Source organism: Oncorhynchus nerka, linkage group LG27 (assembly GCF_034236695.1).
Source record: "Oncorhynchus nerka isolate Pitt River linkage group LG27, Oner_Uvic_2.0, whole genome shotgun sequence".
NCBI classification, from domain to species: Eukaryota; Metazoa; Chordata; class Actinopteri; order Salmoniformes; family Salmonidae; genus Oncorhynchus; species Oncorhynchus nerka.
The window spans coordinates 86,489,175-86,511,789 of NC_088422.1; the positions used below are offsets into that span (position 1 = coordinate 86,489,175).

Below are 22,615 nucleotides of genomic sequence, written 5' to 3' on the forward strand. Positions count from 1 at the left end.
ATCAAATGAATTGGATATATCGCCCAGCCCTAAAGTACATCCACTTAGACTACCCCTGTCTGTCACAACGTGCTCTCTTCATGAATTCTGCTGTGACAATATGGAAAACAGTCATTGCTGCTGCACTGCTGGGTACTTGGACCATCCATGTAGAGGCTCTCTATATCTGTATCATGTTCCAATAGCATAATATCCACTTACACACGCCCACGCCAACAAGCTGTATATTCATGAGAGACAATGACACCAGGGAGTTTCACATTCGAGTCCCAAACGATGAGCTCTTCACACTGTAGCCATTATCTAACTCTGGCTGCGAACATGTACTCTTAGTTGACACAGAACTGCCACTGTGTAGAAGTACTGCCATAGAATGTGCCTACAAAATCATCAGTGCCAGAGTCATCGATATTCAGTGTGGCCAACTATCCTCCATGTTGTTTCCAAGTGTTCAATAACAATAATGTACTAATTGGAAATCTCAATGGAATGTCTGGTATGTGTGTCCCCCCTAGAGAGGGGAGCAGTGGAGTGCTGTCTGACCAGACCCCCAAACGTCTTTCATCTTTGATTAGCGAGGCCTCTCTGGGGTGCTACACCCCCCCACCCCTTACCTCCACACACCCCTCACACCCCCCCCCCCCAAACTCCTTCAACCCTGAATACTGATCAGCCTGATCCAGCTCTTTCTCCTTTTCTCTGTCTCACTCTAACTCTCTCCATCCCTCTCTCCCTCTCCACCCCCAATACCACCTCCTCTCTTTCTGCAGCCCTTGGGTTATAGTCAGTGTAGGTTCTCTAAAGTCTCAGTAGAAATCAGTGGTGCTGTATGGGTAGGTAGGTAGTGAGGTAAAGAGCAGATAGGCTAGGAGAGAGACCTAGGAGGCCTGGGAGCTCTGGCCCTGAGGAGAGGGTTGAGGGTTCTGCTCTCCTTCTGGCTGTTTGAAGGGGGGTAGAGTCGAAGGAAAATCAATAGGCATGGAGCGCCAGGCTCTGTGATGGCATTGGTAATCGGCTTTCTGCATTAATGTTTCAGAGGCTGGGAGAGAAGCCTAGCTGGCAAGGGGCGTGCGGCGAGCACAGAGGGCCCCAAACACACACACACAAAAGCAAAAGTAAAAACTGTTACACATACATTCACCACCACTATCCCTCCTTTAGTTTCCTTCAAAACAGAATACTCAAGTATCCAGACATTTGAAGCCGGACGGGAGGTTCCGATGTGAACCACACTTTCATGATAAGTAACTTAGACCGAGACCTGAAGACCTTTAGCTCCCCGGGCTAATGCTTAGCTCAGTGGGCTAATGTAGTCGTGTTACCAAGGTTCAAACCCAGTCGGTCACACTTGCTTACAGCAAAATAAATAAAGTTGTGGTAGAGTTTTTGTGAACCGGATGCTTACACATGCTCACTACCATAAGACAGGAGGGCAAGGCTATTCACCAAACCACTGGAGAAAAATACTAATGTTGTTTCAACTTATTATTTCCAGTCATGTAGTTGCATGGTCTTTTTCAAGCTCTATCAACGTTACATTTCAAGCTATCCTAACTTACACCAAATTTGCTTTGACTGACAGAAGATAGTTAAGTCAACTTCACCATTTGTCAGAATAACTTATTATTCCAGGTTGAATCAATGTCAAATTTAAAATGTAGAGTTATCCTAACTAACACCAAACGTACTTTGACTAATATAAGAAAGTCAAGTCAACGTTAGTTTGTAAGTATAACCTAATTATAGTTGAATCAATTTACATTTTGGCGGAGATAACAAGTCTACATTTTTAAATGACTTCATATTTTCAATTAATTTAACCTACTATGAAGTTAAGTTCACAATATTCACATTGACTAAATAACCCTAACAATGACATAATAGAGATTACAGTAAAGAACATTATGCTCCCATCTGTCTCTTGCTCATGTGTGGACATTGTTACCAGTTTCAAAACTGGCAGTCCACTCAGTACTGTTAACCAACCAACAAACCACTTTAACTACAACAACATTCTCAGTAGCGGTTACAGAAACATTTTACATGTGGTTGTTTATCTACCTTTGTTGAATACACTAACTGAAGTCGCTCTGGATAAAAGCGTACAATGACCAAAATGTCAATGTAAAAATGAACAGTTGCAAAGCATGCTGTGTATTATTATAATGAGCCCTCCCCCCAAAATTGGTCATCTGACATCTGTCATATATTGTCAATACAGCAGATACAGTTTAGTTTCAGTTTATTTGACTTTTTGGTTGTGAACTTCTAAGTTAGGTAAAAACGTTGATCTTTGGTGATTCAACTTAGTCACGGAGGTGTCAGTCCGTGACAACGTATTTCTGACTTTACATATTAAACAACCAGACATGGAAATGGTATACGGGTTTATGAAATACACATATTTTATGCAATAAAGGAATGTGCATGATGCCTCATCCTTCGGTGCTTCCGATGTAGCCTGTCAAGAGAGAAAAAATGGTTGAGAGTTCGCTGGCAATTCATTTGTTTGTGGTGCCGCATTTACTGTTTCTTATCATGAGTTTTCTGATCATTGTTGCCATTCAAGTGCACAGGTTTCGGTAATGAAATTTCTAGAAGTTAAAAGAATTGTTTGCAAACATAGCCTAACTGTACTCCTCATAGGTTAAACTCCCACACTAGTAGAAAGCCACTTTTTAGAGCTGAAATATGATTTCCAGAGCTTATCCATGATGTTGCACAACGATGTAAGTCAATAAGTGATCGTTTTCGTCAAAGTATGATATACTTGGGCTTGAAGTGCCAAGTCCGAATGTTTGACTTCTGATGTTTCCGTGAGTCTTATGTTTCTTATCCTATGAGATGGCGTGCAAATTACTTTCATCCCTTGTTTTGTCTCAGGGCTGGGTTTTATTTTTATGATACCAACCACCAGCATGGCAATGTTTTTTAATCAGAAACACCTGCTGCAAAGTTCTTCCTATTCGCAAGTTGTCTGAGAGTCAAACAACTTTTTTCTGTAGCCTACACTCGGGTCTCCACAAGATAAAATGTCTCAGCCTCCAGCCTCCAGTATTTATGCTGCAGTAGTTTATGTGTCGGGGGGCTAGGGTCAGTTTGTTATATCTGGAGTACTTCTCCTGTCCTATTCGGTGTCCTGTGTGAATTTAAGTGTGCTTTCTCTAATTCTCTCTTTCTCTCTCTCGGAGGACCTGAGCCCTAGGACCATGCCTCAGGACTACCTGACATGATGACTCCTTGCTGTCCCCAGTCCACCTGGCCGTGCTGCTGCTCCAGTTTCAACTGTTCTGCCTTATTATTATTGGACCATGCTGGTCATTTATGAACATTTGAACATCTTGGCCATGTTCTGTTATAATCTCCACCCGGCACAGCCAGAAGAGGACTGGCCACCCCACATAGCCTGGTTCCTCTCTAGGTTTCTTCCTAGGTTTTGTCCTTTCTAGGGAGTTTTTCCTAGCCACCGTGCTTCTACACCTGCATTGCTTGCTGTTTGGGATTTTAGGCTGGGTTTCTGTACAGCACTTTGAGATATCAGCTGATGTACGAAGGGCTATATAAATACATTTTATTTTATTTTATTTGATAAAAGAGCCACAGTCAAAATGGGCTATATCGTAAAAATGATGAGAGATAGGTTTAAAATCCTATTTTAAGAAGAGAAAATGTAGACAGGGTCTATGATTTTGTGGCTATGTTAAATAGTGATGACCCTACACTTGGCCACCTTTCCATGGAGCAAATTAAAATAGAGGGGTGAAAACAAATTTTTTGGAACCTCCCCTTTTTTTCTTCTTTTTTACCCCTTTTTCTCCCCAATTTTGTGGTATCCAATTGTTTAGTAGCTACTATCTTGTCTCATCGCTACAACTCGGGAGAGACGAAGGTTAAAAGTCATGCGTCCTCCGATACACAACCCAACCGCACTGCTTCTTAACACAGCGCGCATCCAACCCAGAAGTCGCACCAATGTGTCGGAGGAAACACCGTGCACCTGGCAACCTTGGTTAGCGCGCACTGCGCGATGAGACAAGGATATCCCTACCGACCAAACCCTCCTTAACCCGGACGACGCTAGGCCAATTGTGTGTCGCCCCACGGAACTCCCGTGGCCGGTTACGACAGAGCCTGGGCGCGAACCCAGAGTCTCTTAATCACTGCGCCACCCAGGAGGCCCCCGGAACGTCCCCTTTTTTACCAGCAAATTATCATAATCCATTGGATAATTTGTCAAGTTTCACTTATTATTGAGCTAGTCTGCATAAAAAAATATATGACAATATTATAAACGCTAAAATTGCGTGATATTATTGCATTTTAGAACCCCGCTCCCCCAGTCTCCCCAAGATTAATAGTTTTGTCACGACTTCTTCCGAAGTCGGTGCCTCTCCTTGTTCGGGCGATGTTCGGCGGTCGACATCGCCAGTATTCTAGCCATCGCCGATCCATTTTTCATTTTCCATTTGTTTTGTCTTGTTTTCCCACACACCTGGTTTTCATTCCCTCATTAAGTGTTGTGTATTTAACCCTCTGTTACCCCCATGTCTTTGTGCAGTATTGTTTGTTGTAAGTGCTTGTGCACATTTGTTTGACTGATGCGCATCGGATTATTGTGCCCATATTTTGTTTTTCTTATGCCGTTGGTTTTACTATTAAACTGCTCCGGCAATTACCTAGTTCTGCTCTCCTGCGTCTGACTTCCCTGCCACCAGTTACGCACCCCTTGACAGGTTGTGACCACTAACATTTCAGGCAAATTCATTTGTATGGCCCGGTGCCCCAGCGTGCAGGGTTTGCTCATTTTCAACCATTCCATTGATCCTAAAGAGAAATATCCACCCACCCAGGGCACCGGGCCATGCGAAACGAGCTCGGCCATTGCTTCATCAATACACAATCCAAACCGTTCAATAGTTTGGCTATCCATATTACCGGAACTTATATTCATTATATTTCTATGGCGGATTCACGGCCACAATTTAAATAATGCATTGATATATAGCTAGCTAGCTAACAGAGAGAACAAAGAATATAGCTATTTGATCATGTCTGTGTGCATGTCTAAATATTAATGACATCTGGAATACAACACGGTTTTACTGGAATTATCAAACGGCAAGAGTCAGACAAAAGGCAACCCTCAACATGTCAACAGCTCATATAGGCACGCTTTAGCTGAAATGCATCTCTTGACAGGTAGGCTGGCAGTCTTTTTTTATTTAACCAACTACCACACCAATGTTAACATAGCGTTAATTAGCACCCATTTGCATGTGAGCTAGCTAATTAGCAATTGCACCCTTTTGCATGTGAGCTAGCTAAATGCTTACAATGAGAATCTTATTTGTTACTTTACTGTTATTCCTCTCTTCAGAGTTAACAATCAAAGTGTGGCTTCAGTTGTAGAAATGTTGCTATTGCGCGGCAACAATAAATCAACAGAGCACAGTTTCTGAAGCACCGGACATACCATCAGCATCCAGTGGCCCCTCAAGAGCACCCAGAGGTCCTTAAACAGCGGCCAGTGGCCCCTCAAGATAATAATTCCATCCTCCTGATTCCAAGAGGTCCAAGAGGTTTCTAAACAGCTTCTAAGCCCAAGCCATAAGACTCCTGAACATCTAGTCAAATGGCTATCCAAACTATTTGCATTGCCCCCCCCTCCCCTCTCCACTGCCACGCTCTGTCATCTATGCAGTCACTTTAATAACTCTACCTACATGTACATACTACCTCAACTAACTGATGCCCCCGCACATTGACTCTGTAGCGGCACCCCCCTTTATATATTGTTATTTTTTTACTGCTGCTCTTCTATCTCTTATCTTATCTGTATTTTTTTTAAACTGCACTGTTGGTTCGGGGCTCGTAAGTAAGCATTTCACTGTAAGGTCTACACCGGTTGTATTCTGCGCATGTGACTAATAACATTTGATTTGAAGAGCACCCAGAGGCCCTTAAACAGTCCCCAGAAGGACTGTGTTATGTGTTGTGTTATGTTGTTTAGTAAAGATGACGTAGAAGTCAGAAGTCTCTGATCTCTTTACTGGAGCTGGTATAACTTAATGTACAAAGCACATTCAGCTTGTCAGTATGTCTATATGGTATAGTCTGTCTCCATTCTCATGAGGAAAGTAAATAGCATTATAAATCAGGTTAGTAACTGTATATATTATATATATGCTCAATGAAAAATGTCATTACGAAGTTAACTTTTATCAACACAATATTAACAGTACATGACATACATAACAAGTCTGTTGTTCACTGCAACAATATCAGTAGCTTGTCTCAAATATAGCAGGAAGCAAACAGTGTTACAACACATGTGCTGGTACCACTTTATACAATATTACTTAAGATCTTCAAAAATGAAATGCATTTGTATTCAACGTGTGCCTTGCACAAATGTGTGTGTTTGTATTCAGTGTGTAACTGTCAAACCTCAGATGGCCCCCCCAAAATGTGGGCGGGTTAAATGTAGGCGGGGTCAAACAGTTGACCCCGCCCACATTGAGCCCCATCCCTGAATTGCACACTGCAGTGAGGGGTACTTGGTTTGCTCCGTATTGAAGTGTCTGTCACCTCACTGAAACCTCCACTGCTAGGGTGGCCTCTGTTACAGTTACATAAGTGTAGACAACAAGACATGTCATTTTAACTTGACATTTTTTGTCAACACAACTTATGTTGCTTCAGTAGGTTTGACTTTATGGTTATGAATTTCTAAGTTGAGGCAACACATAGTTCTTAGCTGATTCAACTTGACTTCATAAGTTAAGATGATTTGATAAGTTGTAGTTATCTAAACTTGACAAGTTTTGTCAGCACAACTATTATGTTGCTTTAGTTGTTTTGACTTCATGGGTGTGAATTTCTAAGTTGAGTAAAAGTAAGTTAAAAAAAATGTATAACTCAACTTAAAATGAATGCGTTTATACATTTTGAGTTTTTTGGCAACCCAACAAATGTAGCAAATTTAATGGACTTGGCTAGATAAAATGAGTCATTTTGACTGAATCTCAATATATATCTTTATTTGTTTTTACAGTGTACAGTAATTCTAAAGATCGGTACTCCCCTGTCACCCAAGCCACAGAAATCAGGTTTTCAACTCCAGAGCAGAACAAGAAGTGATAAGAGAGAGTTCTGGACCCAGGGACAATTACCTAAAGCCAACACAGAGAGCAGGGAGGGAAGGGAAAAAAAAGAGAATTTGGCCTAAAAAATGCAAGCTGCAGGTCACTGGCGAGATAACAGAAGCCCTCTCAGTGGTCGAGATTGCTCCTTTGTGTGCACGTGTGAGTGTATGTGTGTGTGTGTGTGTGCGCGCTCTGTACAGCAGAGTGCGATCCTTTCCAGACGCCGAATCATAATCTCTGAGCTCTTAAGGTATTTGGTGTTTATGCCACAGTTTCCACATTGCTTCCCCCTGACGTTAGTGTGTGTGTGTGTGTGTGTGTGTTTCCCTTGACATTAGAGTGGTATAAATCAGTAGGGGAACAGACAGCCCCCTTGTAGAGACTGGTACGGAAAGGGGAGCTGCCATAGGCAACACTCACGGCCCGCACCCTCCCACCCACTCAACTCTCCCTCGCCTCTTTCTCAGCCAGATGTGCTCTCCTCTCTACAACACCTCCACCTACACACTGATACCAGTAGTGCTGAAACATTCACTTTCTGTCCCCTGTTCTACTTAGTTGAAATACTATTGGCTACTTTTGTTCTACAAGAAAGCGCTTCATTAAGAAGATATAATACGCCTACGTAACCTACAATGTTAAAAGGTTACGTAGGCGTATTATACAATGTTAAAAGGTGAAATGAAAAGGTAGACATTCATTTGATTTGAAAAGATAACTTATTTTCTCACTTCGATAATTGTGGCATTGATGGATAAATTATATTAGCCAAACACTGGAGCCAGCTCATTCTACCATAAACACAATGGTTACTCGCAAAGGCTCTGTTCTGTTTACTGCTGGAATTAGATCTGATGGGACTATTCTAAAATTCAACCATTATTAATACAAACATTATTAATTTTCAATCATTTATTGACCTTCTACTGCTTGTGCAGTTCAGTTTAATTATATCGTTCGTCCTAAAGACAATGAAGATTGCCATTTGTCAAATAAGCGCATTTAGGTCATTTATGACAAACCTGCGAATCTTTTCAATATAATGCACTTCAATAATGACTACAGCGTTTGATGACAACAAATAGGCCTATCAATAGCTCTTCAGTAGTTTTTGGGCAACGAAAGTCCATTTGTTTTTCATTGTGCTAACCTGGTTACTCACCGAAGCCATCTTCCATATCTAACTTTAGGGACAGGACACGTCTACTCTTTTCCGTCGCAGTTGAGATGACTTTCTAGGTTTCTGGAATGACACATTGATAGAAAAACGTATCCTACAAAACCAGACTCTTGAATAATAAACAGTGTATTTTAGTTACACTCTACAAGCAAATTTTGGAGTTTCGAAAACTCCTGAAATGCGACAGAAAACGTGTCACCTGTTGGATGTAAGTGCGCGCCACTCATTCGGTTGTCACGAGATGCTTGACCACCTGGGGCTCATCAATATCGACAGGGAATTGGCGGTGGCGCGCGTGACAGCTACATTCCCGCCTTTATTGATGAAGTGACAAACTTGAATGATGGTTTTCACCTTGTCACCTCCTAATCTTCTAATTATACATTTTATATATATATATATATGTATATATCTGGCTATCGTAAAAACAGAATAGTCATTGACATTGAAGATTATATTCTTACTTCTGTTGACATCGAAATATTTATTGATTTGCAGTAGGCCTATTAGGGGCGTTGGTGACGTTTGTTTTTCAGTCTTTTTATACTTTAATAATAATATAAATACCACTACTGTAGATGTAGGCCTAGCTTATAACTGCAGATTTTACCCAGGTGAAGTCACCTTTTTTGTTCCTCTTCCTTTGTAAGTATTCTCAGACCCCCAGGGACATATTTCTATCTCAGTGTGTAATCAAAACACTTTGTTGTGGCTGAAGACAGTTTGCAGACTCTTTGACACACACTTTCTATCTCCTGCAGCACTCTCTCTATGTTTACACACACACACACACACACACACACACACACACACACACACACACACACACACACACACACACACACACACACTTGCCCACAAGCACATACACACACACCTATTTTCTGAGTTGCTGTTGGGTCTTGTAGCAGTGCCATTCCTCAGTGACAGTATTGATTGTAGGGCCACTAGACAGACGGTGTTATTTCTCTCAGTAGTTATCTATTGGACTCCCTGTGTTGGGATTTCTGCCCCTCCGGCTCCCTGCTATTTCCTGTCGGTCGCTGGTCAGTGTCTTAGGCTGAAGTTATGCTTTGGTCATGTACAATGGTGTACTGTAATTAGGACTTTTCTCAGTGAATAGGTATGTAGTATGTAGCTCTTGTAAGGACTGTGGACTACGCACAATGTAAGAGTTTGAGTATTATGTAATAACAGTGGCCTAGTGTGTGTGTATATGCGTGCATACCTGCATGTGTGTGTTTGTGAGTGTGTGTGTTTGCGTGCGTACGTACGTATGTGTGTGTGTGTGCGTGTGTGTCTGTGTGTATGTTTGTGTGTCTGTGTGTGTGTGTGCATGCATGTGTGTGTGCATGTGTGTGTCTATGTGTGTGTATCTGACCTCTTGGCTGCAGGGTAAAGGGTCATCAGCAGTGCACAGTGCTGGCAGTCCCACCAGAGGAGGGCTGCACTAATCCTCTCCTAGCCTAGGAATGCCACCTCCAGCTCAGCCTGCCCAGCCACCAAACAGACACACACACACACACACACACACACACACACACACACACACACACACACACACACACACACACACACACACACACACACACACACACACACACACACTTACACAGCTACCACGTACGTAGGCTTGCAGCCGGCTGGCCCCAGATGAGCCCTGGACACTAATTGGAGTCTTTGGAGCGTTTGGAGTCATGCAAATATCTCCGGCTTTACTCAGATACCCTTCTGTTCCACTTCCACTCCTCTACAATCCCTTCATTCCACCTGACTGGAGGATAGAAGAAGAGAGAGAGAAGGATTGGAGGAGAGGGGAGGGTGGGGTGGGGGACACACAGCTGCCTGTTGTTGCCTTCCCTTGGGCTCTGTGGCTGGGGTAGCGGAGGCCACACTGCGGCCTGGCTGAATGATTAGGGGCTGGTTGTGGAGGTGTGTGTGTGTGCATGTGTGTGAGTGCTTGCATGTGTGTCTGTGTGTGTATGTGTGTGTGTGTGTGTGTGTGTGTGTGTGTGTGTGTGTGTGTGTGTGTGTGTGTGTGTGTGTGTGTGTGTGTAGGGGCTTGTCATGTACAGTACATCACAGGAGATCAGCAAACCAGCCTGAAAGTCAGATGACACGAGCACATGCACAATACCCCCTCACCCCCCTACCACACTCTCATCCACTAACCCCCCCTACTGTCCTTACACCCAGACCCCCCTACTGTCCTTACACCCAGACAGAGGAAGGGAAGAAGTAAGAATGGAGAGGAAAATATATAGAAAAAGTTGTTGGGTTTAGCTGTTTACACTGGTGGAGAAGCTGAGAAAAGGCTGTTTAAAAGCTGTTCAGACCATCAGGCTGTTTAGACTGGTGGAGAAGCTGTTCAGACCATCAGGCTGTTTACACTGGTGGAGAAGCTGTTCAGACCATCAGGCTGTTTAGACTGGTGGAGAAGCTGTTCAGAACATCAGGCTGTTTACACTGGTGGAGAAGCTGTTCAGACCATCAGGCTGTTTACACTGGTGGAGAAGCTGTTCAGACCATCAGGCTGTTTACACTGGTGGAGAAGCTGTTCAGACCATCAGGCTGTTTACACTGGTGGAGAAGCTGTTCAGACCATCAGGCTGTTTACACTGGTGGAGAAGCTGTTCAGACCATCAGGCTGTTTACACTGGTGGAGAAGCTGTTCAGACCATCAGGCTGTTTACACTGGTGGAGAAGCTGTTCAGACCATCAGGCTGTTTACACTGGTGGAGAAGCTGTTCAGACCATCAGGCTGTTTACACTGGTGGAGAAGCTGTTCAGACCATCAGGCTGTTTACACTGGTGGAGAAGCTGTTCAGACCATCAGGCTGTTTACACTGGTGGAGAAGCTGTTCAGACCATCAGGCTGTTTACACTGGTGGAGACCATCAGGCTGTTTCTGTTCAGACCATCAGGCTGTTTACACTGGTGGAGAAGCTGTTCAGACCATCAGGCTGTTTTGGTGGAGAACTGGACCATGGTTTAGAAGCTGTTCAGACCATCAGGCTGTTTACACTGGTGGAGAAGCTGTTCAGACCATCAGGCTGTTTAGACTGGTGGAGAAGCTGTTCAGACCATCAGGCTGTTTACACTGGTGGAGAAGCTGTTCAGACCATCAGGCTGTTTAGACTGGTGGAGAAGCTGTTCAGACCATCAGGCTGTTTACACTGGTGGAGAAGCTGTTCAGACCATCAGGCTGTTTAGACTGGTGGAGAAGCTGTTCAGACCATCAGGCTGACTGGTGGAGAAGCTGTTCAGAACATCAGGCTGTTTCTGGTGGAGAAGCTGTTCAGACCATCAGGCTGTTTACACTGGTGGAGAAGCTGTTCAGACCATCAGGCTGTTTACACTGGTGGAGAAGCTGTTCAGAACATCAGGCTGTTTACACTGGTGGAGAAGCTGTTCAGACCATCAGGCTGTTTACACTGGTGGAGAAGCTGTTCAGACCATCAGGCTGTTTAAACTGGTGGAGAAGCTGTTCAGACCATCAGGCTGTTTACACTGGTGGAGAAGCTGTTCAGACCATCAGGCTGTTTAGGCTGACTGGTGGAGAAGCTGTTCAGACCATCAGGCTGTTTACACTGGTGGAGAAGCTGTTCAGACCATCAGGCTGTTTAGACTGGTGGAGAAGCTGTTCAGACCATCAGGCTGTTTTTGGAGAAGCTGTTCACATCAGGCTGTTTAGACTGGTGGAGAAGCTGTTCAGACCCATCAGGCTGTTTACACTGGTGGAGAAGCTGTTCAGACCATCAGGCTGTTTACACTGGTGGAGAAGCTGTTCAGACCATCAGGCTGTTTACACTGGTGGATCAGCTGTTCAGACCATCAGGCTGTTTACACTGGTGGAGAAGCTGTTCAGACCATCAGGCTGTTTAGACTGGTGGAGAAGCTGTTCAGACCATCAGGCTGTTTACACTGGTGGAGAAGCTGTTCAGACCATCAGGCTGTTTAGACTGGTGGAGAAGCTGTTCAGACCATCAGGCTGTTTACACTGGTGGAGAAGCTGTTCAGACCATCAGGCTGTTTACACTGGTGGAGAAGCTGTTCAGACCATCAGGCTGTTTAAATTAGGCCCCTTTATCTCCTGCGTCTTTACCACAGGCGGCTGGTGTCACCTTAATTGGGAAGGAAGGACTCATAGTAATGGCTGGTTTCCATGTTGTTCATACAATTACATTTACTCCATTCCAGACATTATTGTGAGCCGCCCTCCCGTAAGCAGCCTCCTGTGGTCTCTACCTACCACTGGTCCTTCCCCTGTACTCCCCAGAGGATGGGGACTCCGGTGCAACAAGTCAACGACCACATGTCACACAGAGAGAGCTAGTGTTGAGTGGCTCCTCTTCACAACACCGCCACACACCATGCTTCCTGCCTCACCGTCCCCCCTTCCCCCCAAAGATCCTTTAGTCCCCCCTTTGGTCCCCCCTCATTTCTCAGAGGAAGTCCACCCTTCCTGAAGCCATCAGTCCTGCCTCCCATAGGCCAGGCATAAATGTTACCTTTCGTGTCGGGTTGGGGGTGGGCGCAGCGGTAGCGCTGTGAGGTCGACACTGGGCTGTGTTGTTTTAGCGGCTAAAAGAAACACAGGTCTGAGGGGTTCAGTGTGAGGGGGCCAACTGGTTTTCTATATTGGGTTGTTCTCTCTGACTGGAAGGACGTGTTTGTTTTATGTTCTCTTCCATGAGAGGTCCTTTAAGATTCGGCTGCATGCGCAAGTGCCCTGAATGAATTTGAAGCGAGCTCCCAAAAAAGAACATCGCACATGCTTTTAACGAGGACTCAAATTATAGTTGATAATGGCAGATGATATTGTGTGATAGTTGATTTGATAGTTGATATTGTGCTATAGTTGATTTGATAATTGATATTGTGCTATAGTTGAAATTGTGCGATAGTTGATATTGTGAGATAGTTGACTTGATAGTTGATATTGTGCGATAGTTGATATTGTGTAACAGTTGACATTGTGCGATAGGTGATATTGTGCGATAGTTGACATTGTGCAATAGTTGATTTGATAGTTGATATTGTGCAATAGTTGATTTGATAGTTGATATTGTGCAATAGTTGATTTGATAGTTGATATTGTGCGATAGTTGATTTGATAGTTGATATTGTGCGTAGTTGATATTGTGCGATAGTTGATATTGTGCGATAGTTGATTTGATAGTTGATATTGTGCGATAGTTGATTGGATAGTTGACATTGTGTGATAGTTGATATTGTGCGATAATTGACATTGTGCAATAGTTGATTTGATAGTTGATATTGTGTGATAGTTGATATAGTGCAATAGTTGATATAGTGTGATAGTTGATATTGTGTGATAGTTGATATAGTGCAATAGTTGATATAGTGCAATAGTTGATATTGTGCGATAGTTGATTTGATAGTTGATATTGTGCGATAGTTGATTTGATAGTTGATATTGTGCGATAGTTGATTTGATAGTTGATATTGTGCAATAGTTGATATTGTGCGATAGTTGATTTGATAGTTGATATTGTGCAATAGTTGATATTGTGCGATAGTTGATTTGATAGTTGATTTGATAGTTGATATTGTGCGATAGTTGATTTGATAGTTGATTTGATAGTTGATTTGATAGTTGACATTGTATTTGTTGATAGTTGATATTGCGATAGTTGATTTGATAGTTGCAATAGTTGATTTTTGATAGTTGATATTGTGCAATAGTTGTGATAGTTGATTTGATAGTTGACATTGTGCGATAGTTGATTTGATAGTTGACATTGTGCGATAGTTGATTTGATAGTTGATATTGTGTGATAGTTGATATTGTGCGATAATTGACATTGTGCGATAGTTGATATTGTGCGATAGTTGATATTGTGTGATAGTTGATATTGTGTGATAGTTGATATTGTGTGATAGTTGATAGTTGATGTTGTGCAATAATGTCAAATTCTTTGTGACATGATGCAGTTTAAGATGATATGAATTGGCTCTCACTGACTATAAAGGTACTTTGGGAGTCCTATACCCATCCAATCAATGGCCTTGTCCCGTCCATGCTCCTCCATCTGTGAACATGTCAGTATTCCAAGTTGGCACTATCATGCACAAAACATCTTAATGACTTTAGACAGAGAGTCAAGCTGTGTTTCTCCTTATGTAAAGCCAGTCAGATATATCAATCTACCACCTGTAGGTAGCCCACTCAATACAGCTCCAACACCACCGCCCGTCTCTGGGAACTTGAGCTAGAAACTTCAGTGTCCGCTCTAATTGACACTGGTTGGTCTTGAAAAGGTTGTTTTTGATGGATTTAACCAAATCCCTAGCCTGGCTGTTTTGTCAATCGAGGAACAAATAGCATATTGTGCAACAAGAACAAATTGTTGATGTTGCTAGAATCTATAGTAATTCATGACCAACCCTGAGTTGGGATAAGCAACGTGATAAGACCTTAGGACTAGCGACTAAGAATGCACCTTATTGTTTTCTTAGAACTCCGTTAGACCCTCCTAGTTCAAGGCCAGTGGTTATAGGCTCAGGAAGAAGAGATAGCATGGCATAGAGGAGGAGGGGGATGGAGTGATAACACTGAGTGTTAGAGGAAGGGAGGAGAGATGGAGGAGTAGACTAGAGTGAATTCTAAGCAGCATTGTTGGAACCCAGTCGACATTGTCCGACCCCGCTTGTAACCGGCGGTAACGACTGTGCCCCCTTTCATGTTGAGATTTACACGGGTGGAGGGGAGGGTAGGGAGGGGCAGACCTGCAGGACATCGCCTGTGAGAATGACCCTTGACCTCCCTCTCTTTCCAGAGCCGCGCTGGGTCCCCATTGGAATACCCAGAGGTCTTTGCAGCGCCCGCCTGTGTCTGTGGTGCCAGCGGTGTCAGATAGCTTAAAGCTTTTCTCAAATGTATTTTTCAAAAGGGGGGAAATCAATAGCAAGGGCCGGAGAACACTGGCAGGAGCAACACAAGCTCCTGATGTTAACTCACAGCTTTAATATTTGAGAGACACAATGTGTTAGGGGGCGCTGGTACAAGACACGGCTGTGAGGCCATCATGGTTTTATATGTGAGAGAAAAATAAGTAGATAAATGGATAACGAGTCTGTTTTCCAACCCAACCCCTAACCCTCAATTCTGTATTATCTATAATATTACTTTTATCACTGTACTGTTGGGAAAGATCTCACAAAGACTGTCACTGTACTGTTGGAAAAGAGCTCACAAGACTGTCACTGTACTGTTGGGAAAGAGCTCACAAGAATGTCACTGTACTGCTGGGAAACATCTCACAAGACTGTCACTGTACTGTTGGAAAAGAGCTCACAAGAATGTTACTGTACTGTTGGGAAAAATCTCACAAGACTGTCACTGTACTGATGGGAAAGAGCTCACAAGAATGTCACTGTACTGCTGGGAAAGAGCTCACAAGAATGGTACTGTACTGTTGGGAAAGAGCTCACAAGACTGTCACTGTACTGTTGGGAAAGAGCTCACAAGAATGTTACTGTACTGTTGGGAAAGAGCTCACAAGAATGTTACTGTACTGTTGGGAAAGAGCCCACAAGACTGTCACTGTACTGTTGGGAAAGAGCTCACAAGAATGTTACTGTACTGTTGGGAAAGAGCTCACAAGACTGTCACTGTACTGTTGGGAAATATCTCACAAGAATGTCACTGTACTGTTGGGAAAGAGCTCACAAGAATGTTACTGTACTGTTGGGAAAGAGCTCACAAGACTGTCACTGTACTGTTGGGAAAGAGCCCACAAGACTGTCACTGTATTGTTGGGAAAGAGCTCACAAGACTGTCACTGTACTGTTGGGAAAGAGCCCACAAGACTGTCACTGTACTGTTGGGAAAGAGCTCACAAGACTGTCACTGTACTGTTGGGAAAGAGCCCACAAGAATGTTACTGTACTGTTGGGAAAGAGCTCACAAGACTGTCACTGTACTGTTGGGAAATATCTCACAAGAATGTCACTGTACTGTTGGGAAAGAGCCCACAAGAATGTTACTACACTGTTTTACACCTGTTACACGAATAAACGAAGAATCTTGACACTTCTTTAATCATTTGCAATTACCTTTAGTGGCTAACGGTTACTTTGCACACTCAGCTTGATTTTTGATTTGCTGATTTCAGTCAGTTTCATAACACATACTGTATTTGTATTTGATAAACCATTGCATTGGTACAATTGTTTAAAGGAGCAGCATGTAACATGTATCCATACATTAGTTTTCTTCATGGTTTCTTAGTACTGCTTTTTACCTTATCATAATAATAAAAAACATGGACATGAAGTTGTTTTGTATTGCTGATGTTTTTGTTATTGTAGTCAACCTTGCGAACGACAATCATCTTAATAAGGGAAGTTGTACACACACAGCAACAGCTGGTCCGGCTAGTCGCTGTAAAATGATCATTAGCGGTAAAATGGGGTGCATTCAATCACACTGCAGAAAAAAACTCATTATCCCTACATTGCAAAAAATGTCAAAGACTCCAGCCACCCTAGTCATAGACTGTTCTCTCTGCTACCGTACGGTCTCTCTGCTACCGCAACGCCAAGTCTTGGTCCAAGAGGCTTCTAAACAGCTTCTACCCCCAAGCCATAAGACTCTTGAACATCTAATCAAATGGCTAAACAGACTATTGCATTGCCCCCCTTTTACACTGCTGCTACTCTCTGTTGTTATCATCTATGCATAGTAACTTTAATAACTCTACCTACATCTACATATTACCTCAACTAACCGGTGCCCCTGCACATTGACTCTGTACCGGTACCCCCCTGTGTATAGTCTCGCTATTGTTATTTTACTGCTGCTCTTTAATTACATGTTACTTTTATTTCTTATTCTTACTCATATTTTTCTTAAACTGCATTGTTGGTTAGGGGCTCGTAAGTAAGCATTTCCCTGTAAGGTCTACCTACACCGGTTGTATTCAGCGCATGTGACTAATAAAATGTGATTTGATTTGATTGAGAAAGTATACAATCACAATGTATTCTCTCCACTCTGAGGGTTTCTGCAGGGTGTCCTGGATTGAACAACAGCCTGGGACAGTCTCTCCACTCTGAGGGTTTCTGCAGGGTGTCCTGGATTGAACAACAGCCTGGGACAGTTTCTCCACTCGGAGGGTTTCTGCAGGGTGTCCTGGATTGAACAACAGCCTGGGACAGTTTCTCCACTCGGAGGGTTTCTGCAGGGTGTCCTGGATTGAACAACAGCCTGGGACAGTTTCTCCACTCGGAGGGTTTCTGCAGGGCGTCCTGTATTGAACAACAACCTGGGACAGTTTCTCCACTCGGAGGGTTTCTGCAGGGTGTCCTGGCTTGAACAACAGCCTGGGAAAGTTTCTCCACTCGGAGGGTTTCTGCAGGGTGTCCTGGATTGAACAACAGCCTGGGACAGTTTCTCCACTCGGAGGGTTTCTGCAGGGCGTCCTGGATTGAACAACAGCCTGGGACAGTTTCTCCACTCGGAGGGTTTCTGCAGGGTGTCCTGGATTGAACAACAGCCTGGGACAGTTTCTCCACTCTGAGGGTTTCTGCAGGGTGTCCTGGCTTGAACAACAGCCTGGGAAAGTTTCTTCACTCGGAGGGTTTCTGCAGGGCGTCCTGGATTGAACAACAGCCTGGGACAGTTTCTCCACTCTGAGGGTTTATGCAGGGCGTCCTGGCTTGAACAACAGCCTGGGACAGTTTCTCCACTCAGAGGGTTTCTGCAGGGTGTCCTGGATTGAACAACAGCCTGGGACAGTTTCTCCACTCAGAGGGTTTCTGCAGGGTGTCCTGGATTGAACAACAGCCTGGGACAGTTTCTCCACTCGGAGGGTTTCTGCAGGGCGTCCTGGATTGAACAACAGCCTGGGACAGTTTCTCCACTCGGAGGGTTTCTGCAGGGTGTCCTGGATTGAACAACAGCCTGGGACAGTTTCTCCACTCTGAGGGTTTCTGCAGGGTGTCCTGGCTTGAACAACAGCCTGGGACAGTTTCTCCACTCGGAGGGTTTCTGCAGGGCGTCCTGGCTTGAACAACAGCCTGGGACAGTTTCTCCACTCTGAGGGTTTATGCAGGGCGTCCTGGCTTGAACAACAGCCTGGGACAGTTTCTCCACTCAGAGGGTTTCTGCAGGGTGTCCTGGATTGAACAACAGCCTGGGACAGTTTCTCCACTCGGAGGGTTTCTGCAGGGAACAACAGCCTGTCCTGGATTGAACAACAGCCTGGGACAGTTTCTCCACTCGGAGGGTTTCTGCAGGGTGTCCTGTATTGAACAACAGCCTGGGACAGTTTCTCCACTCGGAGGGTTTCTGCAGGGCCTCCTGTATTGAACAACAGCCTGGGACAGTTTCTCCACTCTGAGGGTTTCTGCAGGGGTATTGAACAACAGCCTGGGACAGTCCTGGTATTGAACAACAGCCTGGGACAGTTTCTCCACTCAGAGGGTTTCTGCAGGGTGTCCTGGATTGAACAACAGCCTGGGACAGTTTCTCCACTCGGAGGGTTTCTGCAGGGCGTCCTGGATTGAACAACAACCTGGGACAGTTTCTCCACTCGGAGGGTTTCTGCAGGGCGTCCTGTATTGAACAACAGCCTGGGACAGTTTCTCCACTCTGAGGGTTTCTGCAGGGTGTCCTGGCTTGAACAACAGCCTGGGACAGTTTCTCCACTCAGAGGGTTTCTGCAGGGCCTCCTGTATTGAACAACAGCCTGGGACAGTTTATCCACTCTGAGGGTTTCTGCAGGGTTTTGCAGCCTGGGACAGTCCACCTGAGGGTTTATGCTTGATTGAACAACAGCCTGGGACAGTTTCTCCACTCTGAGGGTTTCTGCAGGGCCTCCTGTATTGAACAACAGCCTGGGACAGTTTCTCCACTCTGAGGGTTTCTGCAGGGCAGGGTGTCCTGCAGGACCTCCTGTATTGAACAACAGCCTGGGACAGTTTCTCCACTCAGAGGGTTTCTGCAGGGTGTCCTGGATTGAACAACAGCCTGGGATAGTTTCTCCACTCTGAGGGTTTCTGCAGGGCCTCCTGTATTGAACAACAGCCTGGGACAGTTTCTCCACTCTGAGGGTTTCTGCAGGGCCTCCTGTATTGAACAACAGCCTGGGACAGTTTCTCCACTCTGAGGGTTTCTGCAGGGTGTCCTGTATTGAACAACAGCCTGGGACAGTTTCTCCACTCTGAGGGTTTCTGCAGGGTGTCCTGGATTGAACAACAGCCTGGGACAGTTTCTCCACTCCTGCAGGGCCTCCTGTATTGAACAACAGCCTGGGACAGTTTCTCCACTCTGAGGGTTTCTGCAGGGCGTCCTGTATTGAACAACAGCCTGGGACTGTTTCTCCACTGAGGGTTTCTGCATTGAACAACAGCCTGGGACAGTTTCTCCACTCGGAGGGTTTCTGCAGGGCGTCCTGGATTGAACAACAACCTGGGACAGTTTCTCCACTCGGAGGGTTTCTGCAGGGCGTCCTGTATTGAACAACAGCCTGGGACAGTTTCTCCACTCTGAGGGTTTCTGCAGGGTGTCCTGGCTTGAACAACAGCCTGGGACAGTTTCTCCACTCAGAGGGTTTCTGCAGGGCCTCCTGTATTGAACAACAGCCTGGGACAGTTTATCCACTCTGAGGGTTTCTGCAGGGCCTCCTGTATTGAACAACAGCCTGGGACAGTTTCTCCACTCTGAGGGTTTATGCAGGGCGTCCTGTATTGAACAACAGCCTGGGACAGTTTCTCCACTCTGAGGGTTTCTGCAGGGCCTCCTGTATTGAACAACAGCCTGGGACAGTTTATCCACTCTGAGGGTTTCTGCAGGGCCTCCTGTATTGAACAACAGCCTGGGACAGTTTCTCCACTCTGAGGGTTTATGCAGGACCTCCTGTATTGAACAACAGCCTGGGACAGTTTCTCCACTCAGAGGGTTTCTGCAGGGTGTCCTGGATGGAACAACAGCCTGGGATAGTTTCTCCACTCTGAGGGTTTCTGCAGGGCCTCCTGTATTGAACAACAGCCTGGGACAGTTTCTCCACTCTGAGGGTTTCTGCAGGGCCTCCTGTATTGAACAACAGCCTGGGACAGTTTCTCCACTCTGAGGGTTTCTGCAGGGTGTCCTGTATTGAACAACAGCCTGGGACAGTTTCTCCACTCTGAGGGTTTCTGCAGGGTGTCCTGGATTGAACAACAGCCTGGGACAGTTTCTCCACTCAGAGGGTTTCTGCAGGGCCTCCTGTATTGAACAACAGCCTGGGACAGTTTCTCCACTCTGAGGGTTTCTGCAGGGCGTCCTGTATTGAACAACAGCCTGGGACTGTTTCTCCACTGAGGGTTTCTGCATTGAACAACAGCCTGGGACAGTTTCTCCACTATGAGGGTTTCTGCAGGGTGTCCTGTATTGAACAACAGCCTGGGACAGTTTCTCCACTGAGGGTTTCTGCATTGAACAACAGCCTGGGACAGTTTCTCCACTGAGGGTTTCTGCATTGAACAACAGCCTGGGACAGTTTCTCCACTGAGGGTTTCTGCATTGAACAACAGCCTGGGACAGTTTCTCCACTGAGGGTTTCTGCAGGGTGTCCTGGTTTGAACAACAGCCTGGGACAGTTTCTCCACTCTGAGGGTTTCTGCATTGAACAACAGCCTGGGACAGTTTCTCCACTGAGGGTTTCTGCAGGGTGTCCTGGTTTGAACAACAGCCTGGGACAGTCAGAAGATTCATATTGGATTCACATTGTGACTGTGAGAAGGAGAAGCAGGGGAACATGTGCACTCGCGCGCACACAACCCCCCCCAGACCTGGTAAGATCTCCCTGGGCAGGCTCTCTGGTGGGCTGTGTGATGGTGATATTGTACTGACCTGCCCTATCAGAGGTCATGGTGGGGAATTATGGTGTCGGCTGTCAAGCTGTGGCCCAACATTTTGCCCACAGGAACAATGGCTATGACACACTGCTCACAGCAGAGGCCTGAGCCAGGGAACTCTCCCTTTCTTTCTCTCTCTTTCTCTTATACTATTTCTCTCTCTCTCTTTCTCTCTCACTTCTTCTTATACTCTCTCGGTATAAACCATATCTCCCATAGCTGTCTCTCGTTCCCTATGTCTCTGTGGAGTTATGGGCCTGTCATTCCCCTCAGGGGAGGGAGGGAGGGAGGGAGGGGAGGGAGGGAGGGAGGGAGGGAGGGGGAGAGAGAGGAGAGAGAGAGAGAGAGAGAGAGAGAGAGAGAGAGAGAGAGAGAGAGAGAGAGAGAGAGAGAGAGAGAGAGAGAGAGAGAGAGAGAGAGAGAGAGAGAGAGAGAGAGAGAGAAGGAATTTTCCGGCTGCAGCAGTGTTGAGCCACTAAGTTGGGGTGGCAGACATTGATGGCATTTGGGGAAGCCCTCGGCAACTGTTACTATGGTTGTGTCCACTACCCAGTGGCCATTGCTGCCAAGTTGACTCAAGATATCCCACAGGGAGGAGAATAACTGTTTAGAGAGAACTATTTGTTAGCTAGACAAATGTACAGTGCACACATCCAAAAAATACAGGAGCTGGACAAAAAACATATCCTGGCAAAAAAAGCTGTCCAGTCACTGATTTTCATGAGCAGCAAAAGGTAAGCAAACTGAGTAAGAGTTTACCTCAGAGCAGTTATATACTGCAACCCAACATGTTGGAACATCTGAACAGTTTTATTCTGCAACCCAACATGTTGGAACATCTGAACAGTTTTATTCTGCAACCCAACATGTTGGAACATCTGAACAGTTTTATTCTGCAACCCAACATGTTGGAACATCTGAACAGTTTTATTCTGCAACCCAACATGTTGGAACATCTGAACAGTTTTATTCTGCAACCCAACATGTTGGAACATCTGAACAGTTTTATTCTGCAACCCAACATGTTGGAACATCTGAACAGTTTTATTCTGCAACCCAACATGTTGGAACATCTGAACAGTTTTATTCTGCAACCCAACATGTTGGAACATCTGAACAGTTTTATTCTGCAACCCAACATGTTGCGTATAGCAATTTGTCTTAAAAAACGCTATATGATTGAAATGGTTGCTTTACCACATAGCACACGCTCATACACACATGCATTATACTTCCTTGTGAGTCATTGAGACAACTTAAGTTATTTCACACACACACAGGCACACACACACACACACACACACACACACACACACACACACACACACACACACACACACACACACACACACACACACACACACACACACACACACACACACACACAGCACACAGCACACAGCACACAGCACACAGCAGACGG

General features: G+C 45.0%; 1 protein-coding gene across 2 annotated transcripts in view; it reads right to left on the bottom strand.

Moving 5' to 3' along the window:
- bnc1 (basonuclin zinc finger protein 1) overlaps window positions 1-8,602 on the bottom strand; it is a 69,213-nt gene extending 60,611 nt beyond the window's left edge. Inside the window, exons 1-2 of one of the 2 annotated variants that reach the window (XM_065012210.1) lie at window positions 8,525-8,602; window positions 8,308-8,388 (exon numbers count right to left, since the gene is read on the bottom strand). In XM_065012210.1, the coding sequence (XP_064868282.1) occupies window positions 8,308-8,316 (9 nt within the window). In that variant the 5' untranslated portion in view covers window positions 8,317-8,388; window positions 8,525-8,602. Of the gene's footprint in view, window positions 1-8,307 lie in introns of both variants that reach the window. The other variant, XM_065012209.1, reaches the window with a different exon arrangement.
- Between the last annotated feature and the right edge of the window lie 14,013 nt (window positions 8,603-22,615).